At 42.6% G+C, this 22,954-nt stretch overlaps 1 protein-coding gene and 1 non-coding gene across 2 annotated transcripts; one reads left to right on the forward strand and one right to left on the reverse strand.

Moving 5' to 3' along the window:
- The first annotated feature begins 6,888 nt into the window (after positions 1 to 6,888).
- LOC123581812 lies at positions 6,889 to 7,044 on the forward strand. The gene has a single exon (XR_006704031.1). It is a non-coding gene; the product is annotated as a U12 minor spliceosomal RNA (small nuclear RNA).
- Positions 7,045 to 7,566: 522 nt separating this feature from the next.
- On the reverse strand, positions 7,567 to 16,143 carry GPR75 (G protein-coupled receptor 75). The gene is made up of 2 exons (XM_045446037.1): positions 16,031 to 16,143; positions 7,567 to 11,900 (listed from the first exon to the last, which is right to left on the reverse strand). Exon 2 carries the CDS (start codon positions 11,800 to 11,802, stop codon positions 10,180 to 10,182), a length of 1,623 nt encoding a protein of 540 aa, XP_045301993.1. The 5' UTR covers positions 11,803 to 11,900; positions 16,031 to 16,143; the 3' UTR covers positions 7,567 to 10,179.
- Between the last annotated feature and the right edge of the window lie 6,811 nt (positions 16,144 to 22,954).

Here is a 22,954-nt window from a genome sequence, read left to right on the forward strand (position 1 = left end):
ACGCTTAGAGAAAATAAAAGCCCTCCTGACAATCTCAACACTTTCAAAATAAAAAGAAGAAAGGCAAAATTATTAACAAAGGGAATATAGGGCTTATAGTGTTTTGTGTCCATACCCATTTGTAAACGTTTAGGCATTTTAGTATTTTTTACATTTGAAACAAAAGTGTTCACCAAAAGCAAGTACATCTAGCAGAACTTATGGAAATGGTAACCATCTTCACTATGGAAGGCATTTATGAGACTGTAAAATAATGCTAAACATCTCATCTAATCATGTACAACATTATATATTTCAACTCTATTAAATTGCTTTCCAGTACTTTTCAACAGACTACATTATGCTTTGCCTTGGGTTCAAGAAAAAATGCAGAAAAAAAATATTTTCCTCAGGCATAAACATAATTTTGATGTTGTAAATATATAATATTAAAAGTCAAGCTCTCAGGGGACTGATAGGTACAGGAGTCCAGCTATAGAATAAGTCACCCAGATGAAAGGAACAGCCAATATATAGGAAGGGAATATAGTCAATGGTGTAACAGCGTTGTATGGTGACAGACGGTAGCCAGACTTGTGAGCATTGCATGATGTATAGAGTTGTCAAATCATTATACTGTACACCTGAAACCAACGCCACATTCGGTGTCAAGTATATTTCAATTAAAAAACAAAAGTGCTCTACCACCAAAAAAATAATTTTTTTTCAAACTTCCTCAAAAGTCCGGCAACTTAGGGGTTAAAACCCAATTAGTCAAATCTGCTCTACTCTGTAAACTCACTCAAAATATAGCCAAAAACAGTGAACTTTCTTTTAATAGCTTCTGTGTCCTTAATAAAATACTATGCAAATTAGTCAACAGTGGTTCTTAACAGCACTAAAACCTAATTCATTCATTTAAGAATTCTAACAGAGCTCTAAGTATTATCCAAAGATTAGAAATGTTAATAGCTGGTCAAGGAAATCAGGAGTCTCTTTCCTTTGAATTCGTTTTCCATATTTATAGTTTTTAGTGTTCTTAACCCATAGTGACAGAAATCATTTGTTGGAAAAGCTTTTCATCAACCACTTCCAAGAAAGTGTTTTGCCATCCCCACAAAGCCAGTTGTGTACAAACTTGAGTCATTATTCCTAGAATCTCAAATGATATTTTAATAATAAAAAATGATTGGGGCGCCTGGTGGCTCAGTTGGTTTACCGACTGACTTTGGCTCAGGTCATGATCTCACAGTCCATGAGTTCGAGCCCGGCATCAGGCTCTGTGCTAACAGCTCAGAGCCTGGTGCCCATTTTGGATTCTGTGTCTCCCCCTCTCTCTCTGCCCCTCCCCCACTCATGCTCTGTCTCTCTCTGTCTCATAAATAAACATTAAAAACAATTTTTTTAAATAATAATAAAAATGATAGCTGCCATTACCCCACATTGATTACATGCTGGCACTATGCTAAACAGTTGAGATACCTTGTGACCACAACCCCATGAGGTTATGTTTACTATCTTTAACTCACAGTTTAGGAAAATGAGGCACAAAAAGTGGAACTAAAACCACATATGGCTCAGCCAGCTTTGGAATCAATTCAGATGGTGCAGTCCCTGTTTGTAAATAATGTGCTATAGCACTTTCTATTCGCAGAACCATCTTTTGCCCCATGAACCACTCTGTGCCATCACCTTCCACCTGAAGGAACACACCAAAGGGCTCAGCAAAATGCTGACTGAAATGACTGACCTTGTCTTGTAAATGTATGATACTTATTTTCCCCCATACAGTGTATTTTATTTTTATTTTATTTTACATTTATTTTTGAGAGAGAGAGCATGAGAGGGGGAGGGACAGAGAGAGAGGGAGACTCAGAATCTGAAGCAGGCTCTAGGCTCTGAGCTGTCAGCGCAGAGCCCGACGCGGGGCACAAAACCATGAACTGTGAGATCATGACCTGAGCCAAAGTCAGACACTCACCTGACTGAGCCACCCAGGTGCCCCTACAGTATATTTTTATCATGGAACACCACTAACTTCTCTTAAACTAACACAACCCACAATCTGGCAAATGAAAACTCACTAGCAAGATTAAAATGTCACCTTGGGAATTCTGTCTTGGTTAAATGCCATCAAACTTTCCCTTCTCTGATAAGCATTTGATGGTGGTAAACAACTGCACGGGCAATTTATCTAGAACCAGATTGTATTTTTATGTAAATGATAAAAAAAAAATCCTTCATCTTTTACTTATCGGTAAAGAATTTATCTTATGTTCTTTCTCAGACCTTTCTACTCAGACCTTGCCTAACAATGACACTCAATATTTGCTGAATGAATGAATGAATGAATGAACCCTCATCCTCTCTTACCACACCTCATGAAAGCTTCCCCAACTACAATTCTGAGGAGTTTCCTACATGTTATTTTTGAGTGTTTGATGCTTTGAGAACAACAGTATTTTCCTCAATTTTATAATAGTTGGGAAAGAAAAGGGAGAATTAATTAATGACTTGTCCCATTTGTATTCTTTCTTACTCAAATTCTGCACCACAAAATTTAACGGATTTTTTTTTTCCTTGCTTCTCCCTCACAAGAAGACAGTGTCTGTGTCTCTGTTCTGTTTCCCCCATTTGGGGGCAGTGACTGAAGCAAAGCCCCTGATCTCTCTCAGGTCAAGAAAAGAATCGAATTTCCACCTCCAACTCCATGAATGGAAAATATTCCAGTTCTGAGGTACTCTTAATTCCTCAAAGAAAGTGTCTAATATTATGATTCTCTGTGAAGAACACAGTTCCCAGCCATATCTTTCCTCAGTGTAATACTAATGAAATCAGTTCCTACGTTTCTTATATTTTGTTGCTAAAGCCAAACAAATGAGCAAGAAGATTTCATAACTCTTGCTAATGTCAGGCAGGAAATGTGTTGAACCTTCAGCATTTCCCCAGGTTATGAAACTCATCCTAGTGCCTCAGCCCCAGAAGACGGGCATAAAAGCACTCTTTGTAAGTTGTTCCACTTCTTAAGGTCTCCCTGGCATCTGAACAAGCTGCATTTTGCAAAACCTTGGGCTTTGCATGAAAATCAAGATTCCCACACTGGGAGTCGGATGAAAGATCTCCCACTCATCAGCATGCTGCAAGCAGCTGGAGGTTCCAGAAAGTGTCAAAAGGGCCAACATTCACATATATGGCACTTAGAGAAACACATTGAACTTATCTTGGCACCAGCTAAGCGCATTTATAAAGAAGCAGAATTATCTGTTTATTGGAGTAGAGGAGGGAAGATTCACTATTTGTCCATAAGCGATGAAGTGCTATTTCTACTTTGGTGAAATTATTCTCCAAGGCATTGGACCGAGACACTGCCTGTTAACTATCTCCTATGGAAAACAGAGTTTCACTAAATCTGGACCTTTTTTTTCAAAATGTTCTATACTTTAAAGTGATTGGTAGTCTCCCTTCTATCCCTCCAAGAATGAATTACTTCTTTTCTCCTTTAACTTCTCTGTGGTTGCTGAAGAGTTTCCTTTCATCTTCAGTGTCCTTGGGTTGCATAATGGGCCCAAGAATTCCCATGAGAATGAAGGCAGGTTGTCTGGCAGCTCATGGGCAGCCGGGGTGGTCCCCTGGGAAAAGATGCCCTTGGAGCTGGTTGCCTGAGAAAACTATCAGAAATAAGGTCTTGTAGTCCTAAATCAAGACCCATGTCCCCCTTTCATTAGAGTTCTGCTGATAATCATCCTGGGAATGTAGAGAGAGATACAAAAATAACAACAAACATGGGGAAACTAAGCCAGTCAGAGAGAAATTTGGGTTGATATCACTTCCAGGCTTCAGCCTTTCAATCATTTATTATTTGATTCATTCATTTCTTCAGTGATGCACTGAAAGCTCATCAGGGCCAAGGACTGATAGGTACTCGCATGTAGTACTGAACGAAAGAGACAAAACTTTCGCCCTATCATATCAGAGCTTTAGTCTAGAGGGGAAAAGGCCAGCAAAAATTATACATAACTGTATGGACTGAATTGTGCACCTCCCCCTCAAATTCATGTTTGAAGCTCTAACCCTCATTGTGGCTCTAATTGGAGATAAGGCTTTTAAGGAGGTAATTAAGGTAAAATGAGGTCATAAGAGTGGAGCCCTCATCTGATAGGAGTGGTGTACACACAAGAGGAGGAGACACCTTGAGAGCCCCCCATCCGCAACTCTCTCCCTTCCCCTCTCCCCCACCCCCTCTCTTCTCATGTATGCACAAAAAGGAGGTCATGTGAGGACACAACGAGAAGCCAGGAAAAGAGGCCTCACAGAAACTAACGCTGTTAGTTCACCTTGGACTTCTAGCCTCCATCCAGAACTGTGAGAAAATAAATTTCTGTTATTTAAGCCACCCAGGCTGCAGTATTTTGTTATGGCAGCCCAAGCAGACTAATACAGTAATGATAAGAATCATAAAAAGAGTAAGATAGGGCAGAGGGATAGACCGTGATGGGGTAAGAACTGTATTGAATATGACAACTAGGAAAGGCCATTGGGGAGGGTGGTTCCAGGCTGGAACGTTTCTAGGGAAATTAATGCCCTGACATGAGAACAAAATTGAGGCATGTGAGAAAGATCCAGAAAGCCTGTTGTAGCCCAAGCACATTAGGCAAGGTATAAGTCAAAGGAAATGGTGACAGAGAGAAAACCAAGAGCCAGATCATCAGGGCCATATAGGTCATGGCAAGGACTTCTACGTGGGACGGAAAGGCACTGGAAGGTTTTAATCAGGAGAGTGGCAAACATAGCTTATCTTAGAAGTGTCCTAGTCACAAATAAAGGGGAGACTGTAGAAGAGAGAGCCTCGAAGCTGGGAAATGGTCCTGAGGCTGGTGAGAAATGATGGAGACATGGGCTAGAGGAGATGGGAATGAAGAGGTAAGAAGTAGTTGGAATCAGAGTTTATTTTCAAGATAGTTCAGGGTTTGTCAATGGATTGGATGTGATGTAAGAGAGAGTCAAGGACAACAAATAGAGCTGTGCGATTGGGGAAATGCCATGCCATTTACTGAGATAATAAAACAGCAGGAGACACAAGTTTGGTGAGGAGGAGGTGTGAACTGAGAGTTCAGTTTTGCACATGTTAAAATTTGAGATGCCTATTAGACATCCAAGTGGAGATGTTGAATAGGCAATTGGATAGACCAGCATGCAGCTCAGGGAGAGGTTAGGACTAGAGATATAAAATTGAGTGTCATTAGCATTTAAATGATATTGAAAGCCAGAAGATGGAAAATCATCATAATTATACCAGCACCTGCTTCTCAGTTTACAGATCCATCTTTAGAGTCAGGGAAGGAAATATGGGGCTATTTCCCTATCTTTCTGCTCCTTCTTTCCCTTCTCCATCTTCTCAAAGATTACCCCATCTGGCTTCAGTGGCCATCATTTTCGTTCCTACAGGTGACTTGGGTGACAGGAGACTGCATCTCATCATATTTGGGCCAGTACGGCTGGAATGAGCCCACGAAGCTCATCCTGCAGATACCTGCCTCAGTAGAGTCCTCTCTACACCACGTTCTGGTGGGGCTTGCTGTTTTGTGTTGTAAGCTCAGTCCAGGCCTGGCCTCTCTAAAGCCTGGATCTCTGATGGGAGGTGAGCCTTTTCCGGGCAGCCTGCCTGCCTCTCTTACAATTCCATAGGCCTGGAATCTTCACTAACTCTTGGCCTTCCTTCAACTCCAGTAGGAGGGCAGTGGAGCAAGTGTCTCTGTAGGGACCATTGGCTTCTTTCATTAATGGAAAAGAAAAACAACTACTTTTAGTGGATATGAGAGAAAACGCATGTCTCCCTGGGAGTCATGTATGCTACCCCTGAACTGTGAATGAAGAGGGTGGCCTTGAAAGGGGAGACTCCGTAACCTGGCTTGGCCAGATTACAGACTATTACTTAAGAATGAGCTATAATAACAAGTCAGATCTGGAGAGGAACCCAATACTGCCAGCACCCAATAAGTGTTACTTGTCGCTTCAAGTAATGATCTTCGAAATGAGGTGTGACTAACTTGAAAATGAAAAATGGAGGGGCACCTGGGTGGCTCATTTGGTGAAGTGTCCGACTCTGGATTTCAGCTCAGGTCATGATTTCACTCTTTGTGAGTTTGAGCCCTGCATCGGGCTCTGTGCTGTCAGCACGGATTCTCTTGCATGGGATTCTCTCTCTCTCTCCCTCTCTCTGCTCCTCCCCTGCTCATGCTTAATCTTTCTTTCTCTAAATAAATAAATAAAACTTAAAAAAAAAAAAGAAAATGAAACTGGGAAAGGTTTACAGATGCTCATTTTTAGGACCCCAAAACAGAACTGTTTGAGAAGGGTTCTGGGCCTTAACTCTGCAGGACTTCATGCTGCTATTTCTTTGTCAGTGCCCTTCCGTTTCTGCTGCCTCCTCACTTCAGAAAAGAATTATCACCTGGGATCTTGTGAGGGCTTTGCTCCTGGATGTAGAGTTGCTAACCAAGAAACTACTCACAATATTAGTTTCAAAGAAGGGTCCTTCAATTTTTTATCAAGGGACCGTAACTGTGTTTTCCTTTAGCTTATACACACCATATATACCACCAATTCTAAGAAATGCACTTTTGCTTTTGGCTTTCAGCTGGAAGGAGGCAAAGGTGCAGCTGTCTTAGGTCATCCTGAATCTGGGTTCACCTAACACCAGCCACCTTCACCATGCCACCTAAGTTCTACCCCAACAAGACCAAGTCATATACCTTGTGGGGAAGTTGTTGCCACGTCTGCCCTGGCCCAGAAGACAGGCTCCCTGGGTCTGTCTCCAAAAATGGTTGGTGCTGACATCATCAAGGGAACGAGTGATTGGAAGGGTCTGAAGATTACAGTGAAACTGACCATTCAGAACAGACAGGCCCTTTGCCTTAAACTTATGAGTAAAAAAAAATAACGATTCAGGGTGATGCCTGAATCTTCACTGCTAATGTGAGACGAGACAAATTTTTAAGTGGGTAAAAGTCACCCCTAAAGTGACCCACCTACTTCAAGGGATGCCTGGGAATCATGATCTTCCCATAAAAAAACAAACAAACAAAACAACAACAACAACACCAACACCAACACACAGGCCCAAATTGAAGTGGTACCTTCTGCTTCTGCCCTGATTATCAAAGCCCTCAAGAAATTGCTAAGAGATAGAAAGAGGCAGAAAAACATTAAGTACAGGGGAAATACCACTTTTGATGAGACTGTCAACATTGCCTGACAGATGCAGCACCGACCATGAGCCAGAGAACTATCTGGAACCATTAAAGAGATCCTGAGGACTCAGGATGCCTGGCTAGCTCAGTCAGGGGAGCATGCGACTCTTGATCTTGACTCTTGATCATGTAGGGGTTCCAGCCCAAGGTTGGGCATAGAGCTGACTTAAAAAAAACCAAAAACCAAAACCCACAAGTATTTCATCTCTTAAGGAAGAGAATGCTGAGGGTTAACACATTGTTATCCATTGTGCAATAATCATCACTACTTTTCTCTGATAGTTTTCAAATGATTGGACAGGAAAGTCATAGTACTCCAATCTGATGTTCAGAAATGTTAGGATTTTCAATACTTTTATTTTCCAAACATTATTTTTTTTAAAAGAACATTAAAAGCATCAGAAATACAAATCTGGCCTAAAGGTTAACATCAGAACAGTTATAAAATGTTTGAAATACATCACATACTTTGCATCACAGTAAAGCATCAAGAGAACTAATTAATATACCCTGCTAATAATTAGTCACATTCAACTGAGTGCTCATTATTTTTAGTTCTCAGGTTAGCCCTTATAGAGAAGTTATATATGTATCTATTTTTATAAATAGATATATATGTAACTTGTGAAGAGATAAGTTTTATCTATCTCTGTATCTCCACATAGATACAGAGATACATGTGGAGAAGGCTAAGAATCTAGCCCAACATGTATTTCATGCAAGTTAAATCAATAATTTCTTGATGAGCATACAGAGAAAGAACACCTCATATGCACATGCTTATTTTTCTTTATATTATTATAACTTTTACCTCCCAAAGATGGGTCATCTCAAACTCAAAGGTCACACAAGAAAACCTGACATTTTAAATTTTACAAGTAGAAATTACTTTTAAAAAATCTTTTATTGAATCACACTGGAAATGCCTAGCCAAAAAAGAGATACATACCTTAAAAAGTCTTAATCAAGAAGTGTCTTCTTGATTAATGTTATTAATTATAAAGCTGTTTGGCTTATTGGAATAAATACCCAGTTCTAAATTAAGACAAAAGTCTCATTCCTAATTTTCCACAATTCTTCAAATGACCTTGGGAAAGGATATTGGATTTCTTAGTGCTTTTTAAAAAGGGTAATATATTACCTGGTTAGTATATTACTTAATCTTGTGGGAATATTAATAAATGAAAACAGTGTTGTATTAAACATATAAAAGCATAACTGAAATAGGTTATAGTGATTTTCAAAAATAGCATTCAATTACAAACAAGAAAAAATGTGACAGAGTAGAGATTTTTCTCTTCTGTTATAAAATTTAATAACAAAAATAAAGGAAGAAAGGGAGAGAAGGAAGGGAAGGACAAAGTTCTAAAAGGCGAATTTAAAAACAAAGTAAAACCCATATCTCATACTCAGATCTCAGAAATAGAATGGCTGGTGGGTGCTGGAAGGCGAGAGGTGTTGGACAAGGCTGCACAGAGTTCCAGCTGAGCATCTGTTCTGTGTCCCAACCCCCCTTCCCCAAGGAATCTTGTATTTGGGAAAGGCCTGGAGAGGGAGCTATAAACTGGATACCTTTCAAAACAACAAAGTTCCTTCCAATCTGCAATAACAGTTCTTGACTATAACAATTTTCCTCTAAAGATAGGTTTTGGATCTTGATGCTCGTCTGGAGTTTGGCAGCTATAGTTCCGAAATTGCAGCGAGTTCAAATGCTAACTCTATAATGAAAATGTTTTTACATAAAAATATGAATTTACAGTTGTTATGCTAGGAATCACAGGGTATGTAATAAAATTAGCATAAGGTATAGAAATACTTCATCTAGTTTTCCTTTACTGCCCATGTCCAAGATTAATGGGAGAGAAATAACACGATTAGTTTGAAAACAGATTGTCTTAAGAATTTTTCTACCATAGTGATACATAAACAAGGACAAAAAAAAAAAAAAAAAATGATTTCCAAACACTGGGATACTCTGTTAGGTTGTTAACAAACCATCCTTACAGAGAAGGAATGAGTCAAACGAAATACTCCCATTGTCATTCTTACAGCTTCTTAAGCAATGATAAAGATCTTCTAACACACAATGGCAGTTCAGATTGCTTCCCACATCACCACACCCTGATTGAGATGACCACCGTTAGTGCCCATGCACCCAGAAATCACATTCCTCCACTACAGGTCCTGTCCTCTTCACCAAGGGCTCTCGGGTAAGATCATGCCAAAATAGAATAAGGCGTTTTCAGCAAGCAAAAACAGATTTCTTTTTAAAAAGCTTTATAGCTAATCAACTCACACAAAATAATGTCTATAATAAGAAATGGTAATAATCATAATACTGTATTCTTGGCTGACTGTCTTATGAAAGGAAAGTACTTAATGCCTGTGTGTCTTGGGTAAAGGTAATTATAGATAATATATTTCTGATTTTCTGCTTTGACAATGTATTATTTATTCAAATAAGCCTGCTACCAAAAAAGTGTATTGCTCCCCATTTCAACACATTACAGAATCAAAATTTACAGTTCAATTAATAAAAAATTCGCCTCAGTGAAGATCATACCTTCATATTGTTTAAAAAAAATCCAACTCAGGTATACTTTGAAGGCCCCGAACACTGACTCAAATGATTGAAATCAGTCCATTCTCCTTCAATACATTAGCGTGATCATTCCTGGCATCTATTTAAAAGTTTAGTACAAAAGATCGGAGCGCAGGTCAGGGTAAAAAATCTAAATAATAAATTTTTACATCAAATCTTAAAAGGTCAAGAAACCACAAAGCAAATCAATAGATGCTTATACTTCAGACAGAAGAAAATCAGAACTGCCAACTGTTCCGCTGGATCTTGAAGTTTTCATCTACCATGGGTCTCACAGAAATGGGGGAAAAAATCAAATAGTATCAGAAACAAAAACAGTTTCTGCAAGAGTCTCCAGCCTCCACGAGCCTAAACAGAGGGCACTGGAATCTGCTTGGCCGACGTGCTGTCATATTCTTGCATTAAATCATTAGTGGTGTGATAGTGCATGGCAATATATGAACTAGCAAATCCAAAAGAGTTTACTGGCTGCAAGTTATGCGGACTGCTCTCCTCCTGGGAGGGGCTGCTGTTGTAAATGCTGTAGTAGGGCTCAATCCGAGTGTTGATGGGGGTGGAGCTGCTCTGACCGTAGTGCTGGTGTCCAGCAGAGATCTTGGGACTGACCACACTTTCCTTCGAATGACTTGGGCCACAAGCCTGGTCCACAAATTTCTTCTGGGGCTTTGGAGACAACATGTAGGCAGAGTTTGTTTCATGATGGGAGGATTTGTTTCTGTTGATTTCCAGGTTCCCCTTTCCCATGGCTCGAAGTCGAGTCTTCTGTTTGCAGCAGAAAAAACCCAGGCCCACGTACTGGAGGCACCAGAGCACTTTCCTCCTCAGCCCTGAGCTGTTCCGAGAATATATAAAAGGGTTTAATCCTGATTTGAAAAATATAAGGGTAAATCCAAAGAGTTCAAACTGGTAAAGGATGAAGCTCCCATTGCTGGAAAGGACCACCTGCACTAAGGAAATCCCCAGTGGAAGACAGCACACCAGGACGGAGAGCACGATAATCACACAGGTGACCACTGCTTTGGAATCCTTAGCCGTGGAGAGATTGACAGCAGAGACCAGCTGGAGCCGGTTGGCCCCCGGAGTTGGCATCTGGTTAAGACTCTTGGTGTATCCATGGGTCTGAACGTGCTGCAGTTTGTTGTAATTCTGGTTCCTGTAGAGAGCCGGCATGGTGCACTGGATGGGATCTCCACCCCCCTTTCCAGGGGCCCCCATGAAAGGCTGTGGTCTGGAAGCATCTACTGTGATCACAGGGGGGCACTTTCTGACTTGAGCATTTTTCCGCAGCGTCTGAGCAATCATGATGTAAGAGACAGATACCACAGCGACACAACAGGTGAAGTCGATCACATACAGAGACAAAATGGCTCTCCCTTCTCCGGCCATCAGACTGGACATGGGAAGGCAGAGGTGGGACTTGCTGGTTTTCAGGGTGCCCAAGGTGGCAAGAGTGAAACTGGTGGCCCAGAGAAGCAGAGTGAGGAGCAGGGTGCAGGGAAAGGAGGCTGTGCGATTGGGCTGCTTCCCCAACACCATGCGGAGCCGGTGCAGGGCAATCACTGCCACGGTCTTGAGGGACATGATTATGAAGCCTGAACTGGTGAGATGGAAGGTGAAGCAGAAAGCATCTGGGATACTACCGGCTGAGCTGAAGAACAACACAAAGGTGAACATGGGGGCTGTCACTCCACAGATGAAGAGGTCACAGAAGGACAGGTTCAGGATCATGAAATCAAAGTTGGTCCTGAATTTCCTGAAAGCTGGGTCAAAGAAGGACAAGAAGACAATGAAGTTGCCATAAGAGCCCAGGCAGAAGATGACTGCGAGTAGAAAAGTGCAGGTTACCAAGGTGGCGGTGTGGATGAGGTCCTGGAGGCCCTCCTGTAGTGTGGTGCTGTTTCCTCCATGGGAGTGACGCACGTGGAGCAAGGTGGTGTTGGGAGCGTCCTGAAGGTGGTCCGTGGAGTTCATCTTCAGAGAGAAGGGACTCTCCCTTCTGTGGGAGGGGAGTCAGGGCCTCAACTCACAGGCGAGCGGTATGGGGCAAAAGAGGCCCAGAGCAGAAAAGCCTGCACACAAAAATGCACACCCAGAAACAGAAAGAAATTAATGGAGTAGAGCGATCACATGATTTTTTACAAGAGTACTAGAATTTGTTTTAGCTCTGACTGATGCATACAAAAAAACATTTCTCTGCTCAAAGTCCAACACAGAAAAGACACAAACACCTCAAAATATATTCCTTGGGCTAATGTCAGGTTTCATGACACAGTGGTTTTTGAAATAGTTTAAGCATCACCTGGGGACTTAAAAAAAAAAAAAAAAAAAAAGCAGATTCCTGGGCCCCACCCCTTGAGTTTCTGATTGAAGGGTATGCAAATGTTACTTTTAGAAACACTCTGGTGCCAGACACCAAAGAGATCACTATGTACTTACAGCCTAATGTGGTCGATCAGATGACAGCAGGTGCTGTGGAAGTCAGAGAAGGGGAAGCTAATCCCAACCTGGGGTGGAGGCTGAGAGCAGCTGCAGGGAGTGATGGTGAGGAGCTTGCTGGGGGTCAGGAGCAGGGCAGGGATGGAGGGGCAGACAGGGTGAGATTATGGGAGTAGGTCTCACAGCATGTGTTTAGGTTACAAGTCAGATGGCATTGCTGAAGTATACTGTGGCCCCTTATCGAACTCCCACAAATCACTAACAAGTACTATTTCTTTCCCTAGGAACACGCTTTATTTTCCATTGTTTATAGTTTTTTCTCCCTGCTGGTAATTTCTTGGCCATCTCCCTCCCTTTCACTGGAAAAAAACTTTGTGTAGGACTACATTTGAGAGGGGAAAATGAAAGCATTGTATTTGAGATTTAAAAGGTACAAAGCACCCTTTTGTAAACTCTAACCTTCTATACAAAGGTGAATTGTTATTCAACAGCAATATCGTCATGATCAAACAGGAGGCACATGCCCATTCATGCCTTCATTTACTCAGTTTACATTTATCATGTGCAGACTGTATGCCAGCTTTATGCTAGGTGCTGTGGGTAGAAAGATGAGTAAGACCCAGCCTCTGCTTTATAAGAAAACTTCTTTTTCTTCTTGCTTTTTATTTTCGACTTTGTTTTGCAATGAGATTTAAAGTACACTCACAGAAATCTTCCGTTGTTCCAAATGTCAAAGCCCTGTGTGGCCTGGTGCCCACTCTGCTCTGAAAGATGCTTCCAGTGGGACAGCTGAAGTTGTTCCTTGGAGACTGGTGCAATGCTCTTGACAACTCAAAGGTATTTGCTTTAATCCAGCATTTAGGAATAAGCAATGGCACTGGGGACGTCCTGGGGTTATGTTCCAAATATTTAACCATGAGCTCCAACTGGGTTCCAGAGGCCTCTAGCTGTGCCTGGGATTAACCCTTTGGTTCCTGGATCATGGGGCACAGAGGAAGAGGGGACTGGTCCACGAAGGATTACTCGGGGCTCCAAGCAGCAGCTATGAACCTCCTGATACAGAAATGTCTCAGCATTCAGTAGTAGGTATGGCTGTGCCAGTGAGTATGAGACAAATTTCAGTCCTGAGGAGATCCATCTACCTAACAAATGTCCTTCACGAAGGAAGAAGATGGCCTCTTTTTTCTTCTCAATGGTCAAATAGTACAGACCATGACAATATGATGAATTTCTTCACTGGCAAGGGAAACCAGCTTTCTTATACTTTCCTTATAAAAGTTCCATGAGACAAAAATATAAATCCCAACCACTTGTTTCTTGATGATTAGAATTAAAACATAATAATGGATGGCTTTACTGTTTTCACTTACAGACCGGGTGCCTGTTTCTGAATCCTTTTTGATAGCTATGAGGTAAGAAAAAGACAACCTTTTGCTACTTGTTTTTGCATTGTTAATTGGACGACTGGAGTTAGCTGATGAAAAGAGAAGTAGAAAACTCAACTTGAGGAGGCAGAAAGGCAGAGAGATGCCCAGAAGGGTTTCTTCTTTGGAGGTAGGGGAGCAAACAGGAGCGAAGAGGGAAGCAGGAATTTGGAATGAAAGCATTTGGAACTGATGTTCAGAGAAATACCGAGTGAGTGGCTAAAAACGAAGAAGAGGGGTGATGGAAATTATGAAGATCACAGGCTAGGAGACATCTGGAAAGGGAACTGTCAGAGGGAAAATGGGATGATGAAGCACCAATATTGGTCAAGGATAAGAGGCAGGAGGGAAAAAAAAAAAGATTTGGAGTAGTTGAGGACCAACTTCCACTTTCTGCACAGTTATAATTTTTTCAATCAATTTAACATTTTCAGTAGGTTTTTTTCAAAAAAGAAAATTCTAGGTCAGGGATATAATTGTCAGTGTCATTATTAGTATGTTAACTTTATCAAGTGCTTATGATATGTCAGGCACTGTTTTCAAGGCTCCATGATATTAATTTCTCGAATCTTCACAGCAACCCTGAGACAGTATAACATATCCCTGTTTTACAGATAAGGAAACGAGTTGGAGACAGTGCTCCCACCTTAAAGTGGTAGGGCATGGATTTGAACTTAAACTGACATTTGTCACCACCACGCTCAACTCAATGTTCAACTCAACATAACAAGAAAGAAATCAAGGGAGGTTGGCTGCCTAGAAGATAATCATAGCAGCTATCACTTCTTGGGTCATTATCATACATATCAGCAGCTCTACATAAGCTATCACACTTTATTTCACTCTCAGTATAGACCTATGAAGTAGGTATCACAATCCCTTCCAGACTCAAAGTTCCTGGAGCCCAAAATAGGGACACACACACACACACACACACACACACACACACACACACTTGTAACTCTTTGGCAAGGTTGATAATTACACTTCTGGTATAAAGTAATTATAAATCATTCCCAGATAGTTAGGGGGGAAAAAAAAGAAGGGAATGTGAGGCTGGGAAGAAAAGGAAAAACATAACAGAAATAAAGGTTTTTGCAGAGAAACCTTAGGAGCAATAAAGGAAACAAAGGAAAAGTAAGCTCACTTCTGGGACTTTTAAGAAAGAGGAGGCTAGAATCACAATTTGGAATGAAGTTATGATGGTAGCACTATAAAACTCAGTGATTTGAGGAGGGGGGTAAATGAAATTTGTTACTCCTAAATATTAAAAATTACCAATGTTCTTTTCAGTGCAAGCATACCAGCTACTTTATTTCTGGGACCATAAGTAAATGATGAAAGTCAGAAAATGAGAAAAACTTTAAGTTAGAGCACCAGTCTTACACAGACATTTTAGCCACAGTTGGACAGAATGAATTCACATCCATGTGCATCTTGTTACAACTAAGGAGGGGGTATCCTAAGCAAGGACTAGTTAAACGAAAATTTTTGTACCATAGCAATGATTTCTCATTAAGCTGTGTGAAGAGTCTCTGATAATCTACTGTGCTAATTTAATACTTTAGGACGTATGAAAGCATTTTGTATGAGCTTTTACAAGTTAGCTCCTGGCCTGGATTCTTCCAATTCATTTTTTTTTTTTTTTCTCATATAAATTTGTCCTAATGCCTTAAATTCTTCGAGGACAGCATCTTCACGGTCTAACTCTCACAGAGAGCAAGGTTCTGTACTATTATTAGACCCATTGTATTTGTACAGATCAGGAAAACCTCAAGGAAGTTAGATGACTTGCCCAAGGTCACTAGATTCAAGGCAGATTTATCTGATTTCGGAGGACCCGCTCTTTCTCCCCAGGTGAACTACCTCTTGAAGCCGTGAGCAGCTGACAGGCTGGGGCAGGGGCAGTGGATGAGGGAGACGGGGAGGCTATGGAGAGCCCCCAGTCTGGGGGTGCGCTGGGAGGCTGCCGGGAAGGGAGGTGGGCCCCAGCTAGGGACTGGAGATGGGCAGGCACTCCCTGGGGTGGGGAAGGTTGTGGTGAGGAGGGCCTAGTTCAGGCCAGCAAGCTTGTAAGAGAATGGGCAGAGGGCTGGTGGGGTGCGGAGGGCTCTGGCCAGGAATGGGCGGTGGGGAAAGGGCTCCGCAACCCGGCGGAGCCCGGGAGCAGGCTAGGCAGGGGCGAGATAGCTTCCCCGCAGGCCGCGCCAGGAGGGCAGGTGCGCGGCGGCCGGGCCTGGACCAGCGCAGCCTCGCGCCGCCCTAACCCGCCGTCTTCCCGGGGCCCGGCCCTCCCGGCCCCCGCGCGTCGTCCTCCTCCGGGGCCCGCGGCCTCTCACCTGCCCGGTGGCCGCAGCGCCGCCCCCCTCCTCCTCCATCTCGCAGCCCGGACCCCAGCTCCGCCCGCCGCCCGGGACCAGGCTGGGCTACAGGCATCATCGCCATCGCCGCCGCCGCCGCCTCCGCGCATCCCGGGAGCCGCCGAGCCGGGGGCGCGGGAGGCGCAGTCACGGAGACGCCGAGGGCGCCGCCCCCTCCGCCGGACACTCGGGCAGCGGCGCCCGCCTGCCCCCCGCGCCCTCACCGCCTCGCGGGCCCCCTCGTGCCCAGGGGCCGCCCCGCCCTCCGCCCCCCACGCTGCGCCGCTGCCCGCGCAGGGAGCCGCGCTCCAAGGCGGGCGAGGGCTGGCGCGCGGAGGAAGCGGGGGCCCGTGGGCTGGGCCGCGGGCAGGGAACGCTGGGGGCCCCGATGGCCTGAGCCGGTGCAGAGCGTGGGCCGGGCGGCTGGCGAGGCTCTCCTCGCGGCCCGGTGCTTCCGAGACGGCCTCCTGGCTCTGGTCGGCGCTGCAGCGAACACTCTGCCTCCTGCATTCAACTGGCGTCGTCGTCCAGTTCGGTACTTTGAGACGGAGTTTGCAAATGAAGTCGTTATAACAACTTAAAATCAAACCAGCTTTCACTTAATGGCAAAGAGCCACGCAGTTTTTCCCCGTTCTCTCAGCTACCTCAGAGTATTAAGGAATTTACTGAGGGAACTCAGCAAGGGGAGTAACCACTAGGAAACCAAACGCAAGTGAAGAGAGACCACCCCTGCAAATGAAATAACCACGCCAAGAAATCGTGGACCTTATTTAATGCAGTGGTGCTACGTGTGCAGCTAATTTTAGTAAGCAACAGAGAAACCGATTGTCCCCGTATTCTCTACACCCCCCCCCCCCTTTCTTAAGTCCACAACACGTCCAAAATAATGAACTCATAAAATGGGTTTAACTTTAGTCTGAGCCATAAGCAGCATTTCGAAGTATGTTTGCCATTCTGGGTACAAAGTAAAGCCAGATAAACCCTTACTCCTTGTGTCCCAGCCTGGGTCATTAGAAACTTACTACTTTTCTCACCCCAGGGGGTACTATGTAGAAATAGAGAACACTACTTGAATGCCCTTTCCTTCATCCTGGTGCCAGAAACCCAGAAAACTTGGTTCAAGGTAAACTTAGAATACTGCTACTGAAGTCTCTATTTTGGCTAGCAGTTTATCTTTTTAAACAGAAACCGTTTGGTACTAACAAGTACTAAAGAATTTGATTTAGGTGGAGAACATCTTCCCCAGTATCCTGTACTGTCATCAAGAGAAAAACAACAGAACTGGATAATTTATGAAGTAGACATTCAGTCCAAGAGTTGACTATGCTATTGAATTGTTCAGAAATAACTTCACAGAAATTTCCAATTAATTCCCACATAATACTCTACTCCACTACCCAACCACTTGTAATGCAGTTCTATGTTGTCAGCTATGATGAACTTTGGCCAGAGAAATAAGCAATCAAAAAAAAGACCTGTTAGTATTTCGAGTGAGAATTCTAACCAAAGTTATAGTCCTCTCCATATGAATTAGCTACTGAATAAATAACTGCCAGCTGATTTCCAGGCATCTGGCCATAGAAAAGGAGATTATAATAGGTTTGGGCTGGAATGCGGCCATCAATTACACCTTTGCGAGAAATTATACTGAAAAAAAAAAAAATCCCAAGTTGTAAAGGATTCTAAAGAGGAAATCAGGAACTAATTAGTACCATCAGCAAGGCTAAAGCTACTAGACTTATGGCTATAAAATGTACCAGCCAACAGTGCCAAATGAACAGAAGCTCAGTAGTAAAAAACCGAAAATCTGCAAATGCACTAACAGGACTATGTTAAAGTATGAATGGGCTATCAATTTGCAGGGAAACCATCATTCTAGTACCATTATTGGCAATACAAATTGATACATGTGCAGGTGAAGGAAAATATATCACAGCAATTACAATGTCTAGATTTTTGACATCAAAATGTACTCCTTACAATGTATCCTGAGGAAATACTTGAAAAAAGTTTTAAGCATGAAGTTATGAAAATATTCGTGGCAATATAATTTGTAGTAAAGAAAACTGAAAACCTTGATGTTCAACAATGGGGAAAATATTCAAAGCAATTATAGTAACAAGACAATGGTCTTTGTGCACAAAACTATGAATACTATGTAGAAAAAGTTGATTTTTCAGTAAAACCAAATTCCTCAGTAATCCTCTCTGGCCACACTACTAATCACAGTTTTGCAATCTAAAGGGCTGGGCTAAGTAAACATTAAAACACACACACACACACACACACACACACACACACACACACAAAATCCCCCCCCAAAAACGTTAAGAAAACACATAGGGGGGACCTGGGTGGAGGTCAGGTTGATCTCACAGTTGGTGGGTTTGAGCCCCCACCTCAATCTCTGCTGACAGCTCAGAGCCTGGAGCCTTTTTTGGATTTTGTGTCTCCTCTCTCAGCCCTGCTCGTGCTCTCTCTCAAAAATAAACATACATACATACATACATACATACATACATACATACATACATACATAAAGGGCTTGACAATACCAAGTATCAGAGTATTTGAAAACTGCTTTCTCATCCTATTATTTTTTTCACTGAAACTTTCATTCCTTCACATTAAGAGACTAGGTGGGTAAATTTTCTTAAATTTTGAAACACAATTTACAAAGTCTTTGTTTTTATTATTTGAGAGACAGCGCGCGCGTGCACACAAGCGGACGCAAAGAGGGAGACTATCTATCTCCACTCTGAGCGCAATATGGCGCTGGATCCCATGACGCCGGGATCATGACCGGAACTGAAAATTAAGAGTCGGAGGCTCAACCGACTGAGCCACCCAGGCGCCCTGAAGACTTTTTCAAAGGATCCATAAACAACTAGATTATTAGCCATTAAAACCTCACTTTTCACCACTCAACCCCTTCCCCACCTAGAAACCTACCTTTACTCTCTTCCACTCTGAAACCGCAGTGACTTCTGAACTTTGGTCTGCTTTTGCCTCCCTTAACACCGTTCCCGCTCTGTGCACCATACATTTAGGAACTACCTTAGACAACAGTTTCAGATCATGATCTCCTGGTTTGTGGGCTCCAGCCCCAAATTGGGCTCTGTGCTAACCCACCCGGAGCCTGGAGCCTGCTTGGGATTCTGTGTCTCTCTTTCTCTTTGCCCCTCCCCACTTGTGCTGTCTCTCAAAAACCAACAACGCCCCCCCCCCAAAAAAAAACAGTAGCCACCTGCCCTTTTGTCTCCCCCATCCCTTTCATTCTTGTGGCCGCTGGTAGAAAATGTAAGGAATTAGATAATTCACAGTATAACCAGACTGGGGTATCAAGGTAATAAGCAACACCTATATACCTTTTATCATGACACGGGGCAAATGTTGGACACCCAGATTAAAAAATCCTGTTTTGGGGGTGCCTGGGTGGCTCAGTCGGTTGAGCGTCCGACTTTGGCTCGGGTCATCATCTCATGGCTGGTGGTTTCGAGCCTCACAACGCGCTCTGCGCTGACAGCTCGGGGCCTGGAGGCTGCTTGGGATTCTGTGTCTCCCTCTCTCCCTGCTCCTCCCCTGCTCACACTCTGTCTCTCTCTCAAAAATAAATGAAGATTAAAAAATTAAAAAAAAAATCCTGTTTTTAGGTCTATGGCAGGCCATAAGAATCTTCACAAGAGGTTTTCAATTTTGATGCACAACTGAAACATTATGGCAATTTTATTTTTTTTAATTATTTTTTTTAACTTTTATTTTTGAGACAGAGAGAGACAGAGCACGAATGGGGGAGGGTCAGAGACAGGGAGACACAGAATCTGAAACAGGCTCCAGGCTCTGAGCTGTCAGCACAGAGCCCTACGCGGGGCTCCAACTCACGGACAGCGAAATTATGACCTGAGCCGAAGTCGGCCGCTTAACCGACTGAGCACCCAGGCGCCCCCATTATGGTGATTTTAAAAGATATTGACGCCTGTGTCCAACCAGAGAAATTCTGATTCAGGATGCCACAGTGGGTGCCCAGAACTTTTATTTTTTAAAGTTCCTACTTTATAGAAAGGGAAGGAAAACTTCCAGACTCATTCTATGAAGCCAGTATTACTTTGATTCCTAAACCAGACAGAGACCCAGTAAAAAAAGAGAACTACAGGCCAATATCCCTGATGAATATGGATGCAAAAATTCTCAATAAGATACTAGCAAATCGAATTCAACAGCATATAAAAAGAATTATTCACCATGATCAAGTGGGATTCATTCCTGGGATGCAGGGCTGGTTCAACATTCGCAAATCAATCAACGTGATACATCACATTAGTAAAAGAAAAGATAAGAACCATATGATCCTGTCAATCGATGCAGAAAAGGCCTTTGACAAAATTCAGCACCCTTTCTTAATAAAAACCCTTCAGGAAGTCGGGATAGAAGGAACATACTTAAACATCATAAAAGCCAGTTATGAAAAGCCCACAGCTAACATCATCCTCAATGGGGAAAAACTGAGAGCCTTTTCCCTGAGATCAGGAGCACGAGAGGGGTGTCCACTCTCACCGCTGTTGTTTAACATAGTGTTGGAAGTTCTAGCATCAGCAATCAGACAACAAAAGGAAATCAAAGGCATCAAAATTGGCAAAGATGAAGTCAAGCTTTCACTTTTTGCAGATGACATACTATACATGGAAAATCCGGTAGACTCCACCAAAAGTCTGCTAGAACTGATACATGAATTCAGCAAAGTCTCAGGATACAAAATCAATGTACAGAAATCAGTTGTATTCTTATACACCAATAATGAAGCAACAGAAAGATATAAAGAAACTGATCCCATTCACAATTGCACCAAGAAGCATAAAATGCCTAGGAATAAATCTAACCAAAGATGTAAAAGATCTATATGCTCAACACTATAGAAAGCTTATGAAGGTAATTGAAGAAGATATAAAGAAATGGAAAGACATTCCCTGCTCATGGATTGGAAGAATAAATATTGTCAAAATGTCAATACTACCCAAAGCTATCTACACATTCATTGCAATCCCAATCAAAACTGCACCAGCATTCTTCTTGAAACTACAACAAGCAATCCTAAAATTCATATGGAACCACAAAAGGCCCCGAATAGCCAAAGTAATTTTGAAGAAGACAAAAGCAGGAGGCATCACAATCCCAGACTTTAGCCTCTACTACAAAGCTGTAATCATCAAGACAGCATGGTATTGGCACGAAAACAGACACATAGACCAATGGAATAGAATAGAAACCCCAGAACTAGACCCACAAACGTATGGCCAACTCATCTTTGACAAAGCAGGAAAGAACATCCAATGGAAAAAAGACAGTCTCTTTAACAAATGGTGCTGGGAGAACTGGACAGCAACATGCAGAAGGTTGAAACTAGACCACTTTCTCACACCATTCACAAAAATAAACTCAAAATGGATAAAGGACCTGGATGTGAGACAGGAAACCATCAAAACCCTAGAGGAGAAAGCAGGAAAAGACCTCTCTGACCTCAGCCGTAGCAATCTCTTACTTGACACATCTCCAAAGCAAGGGAATTAAAAGCAAAAATGAATTACTGGGACCTTATGAAGATAAAAAGCTTCTGCACAGCAAAGGAAACAACCAACAAAACTAAAAGGCAACCAACGGAATGGGAAAAGATATTTACAAATGACATATCGGACAAAGGGCTAGTATCCAAAATCTATAAAGAGCTCACCAAACTCCACACCCGAAAAACAAATAACCCAGTGAAGAAATGGGCAGAAAACATGAATAGACACTTCTCTAAAGAAGACATCCGGATGGCCAACAGGCACATGAAAAGATGCTCAACGTCGCTCCTCATCAGGGAAATACAAATCAAAACCACACTCAGATATCACCTCACGCCAGTCAGAGTGGCCAAAATGAACAAATCAGGAGACTATAGATGCTGGAGAGGATGTGGAGAAACGGGAACCCTCTTACACTGTTGGTGGGAATGCAAACTGGTGCAGCCGCTCTGGAAAACAGTGTGGAGGTCCTCAAAAAATTAAAAATGGACCTACCCTATGACCCAGCAATAGCACTGCTAGGAATTTACCCAAGGGATACAGGAGTACTGATGCATAGGGGCACTTGTACTCCAATGTTTATAGCAGCACTCTCAACAATAGCCAAATTATGGAAAGAGCCTAAATGTCCATCAACTGATGAATGGATAAAGAAATTGTGGTTTATATACACAATGGAGTACTACATGGCAATGAGAAAGAATGAAATATGGCCCTTTGTAGCAACGTGGATGGAACTGGAGAGTGTGATGCTAAGTGAAATAAGCCATACAGAGAAAGACAGATACCGTATGTTTTCACTCTTATGTGGATCCTGAGAAACTTAACAGAAACCCATGGGGGAGGGGAAGGAAAAAAAAAAAGAGGTTAGAGTGGGAGAGAGCCAAAGCATAAGAGACTCTTAAAAACTGAGAACAAACTGAGGGTTGATGGGGGGTGGGAGGGAGGGGAGGGTGGGGGATGGGTAGTGAGGAGGGCACCTTTTGGGATGAGCAATGGGTGTTGTATGGAAACCAATTTGACAATAAATTTCATACATTGAAAAAAAAAATAAAGTTCCTACTTTAGGAACCTTGCTAAGGCATAGTTTCATGCAGCTTGTTTAGAAAAATCTCAAGTGGTTAATATAATGTAAGGCCTCACCATTCAAAGTGTGAGGGCCAGGCATCAATATCATGAGCTAGCAGCATGAATTCAAATTCACATTTTAACAAAATCCCCATGTGATTCTTAGACACATTCTTAGACACATCTAGATCATCAATGATCTAGACCAGACCAGTGCTGCCCAACAGAAGTTTCTGTGATAAAAACATTCATCTGTGCTACTCAGTAAGGTAAA

This window comes from Leopardus geoffroyi, chromosome A3, assembly GCF_018350155.1.
Source record: "Leopardus geoffroyi isolate Oge1 chromosome A3, O.geoffroyi_Oge1_pat1.0, whole genome shotgun sequence".
Taxonomy (NCBI): domain Eukaryota; kingdom Metazoa; phylum Chordata; class Mammalia; order Carnivora; family Felidae; genus Leopardus; species Leopardus geoffroyi.

Excerpts from the sequence above, each read along its gene's own strand:
- GPR75 (XM_045446037.1), bottom strand. The coding sequence starts at position 11,802 with ATGAACTCCACGGACCACCTTCAGGACGCTCCCAACACCACCTTGCTC.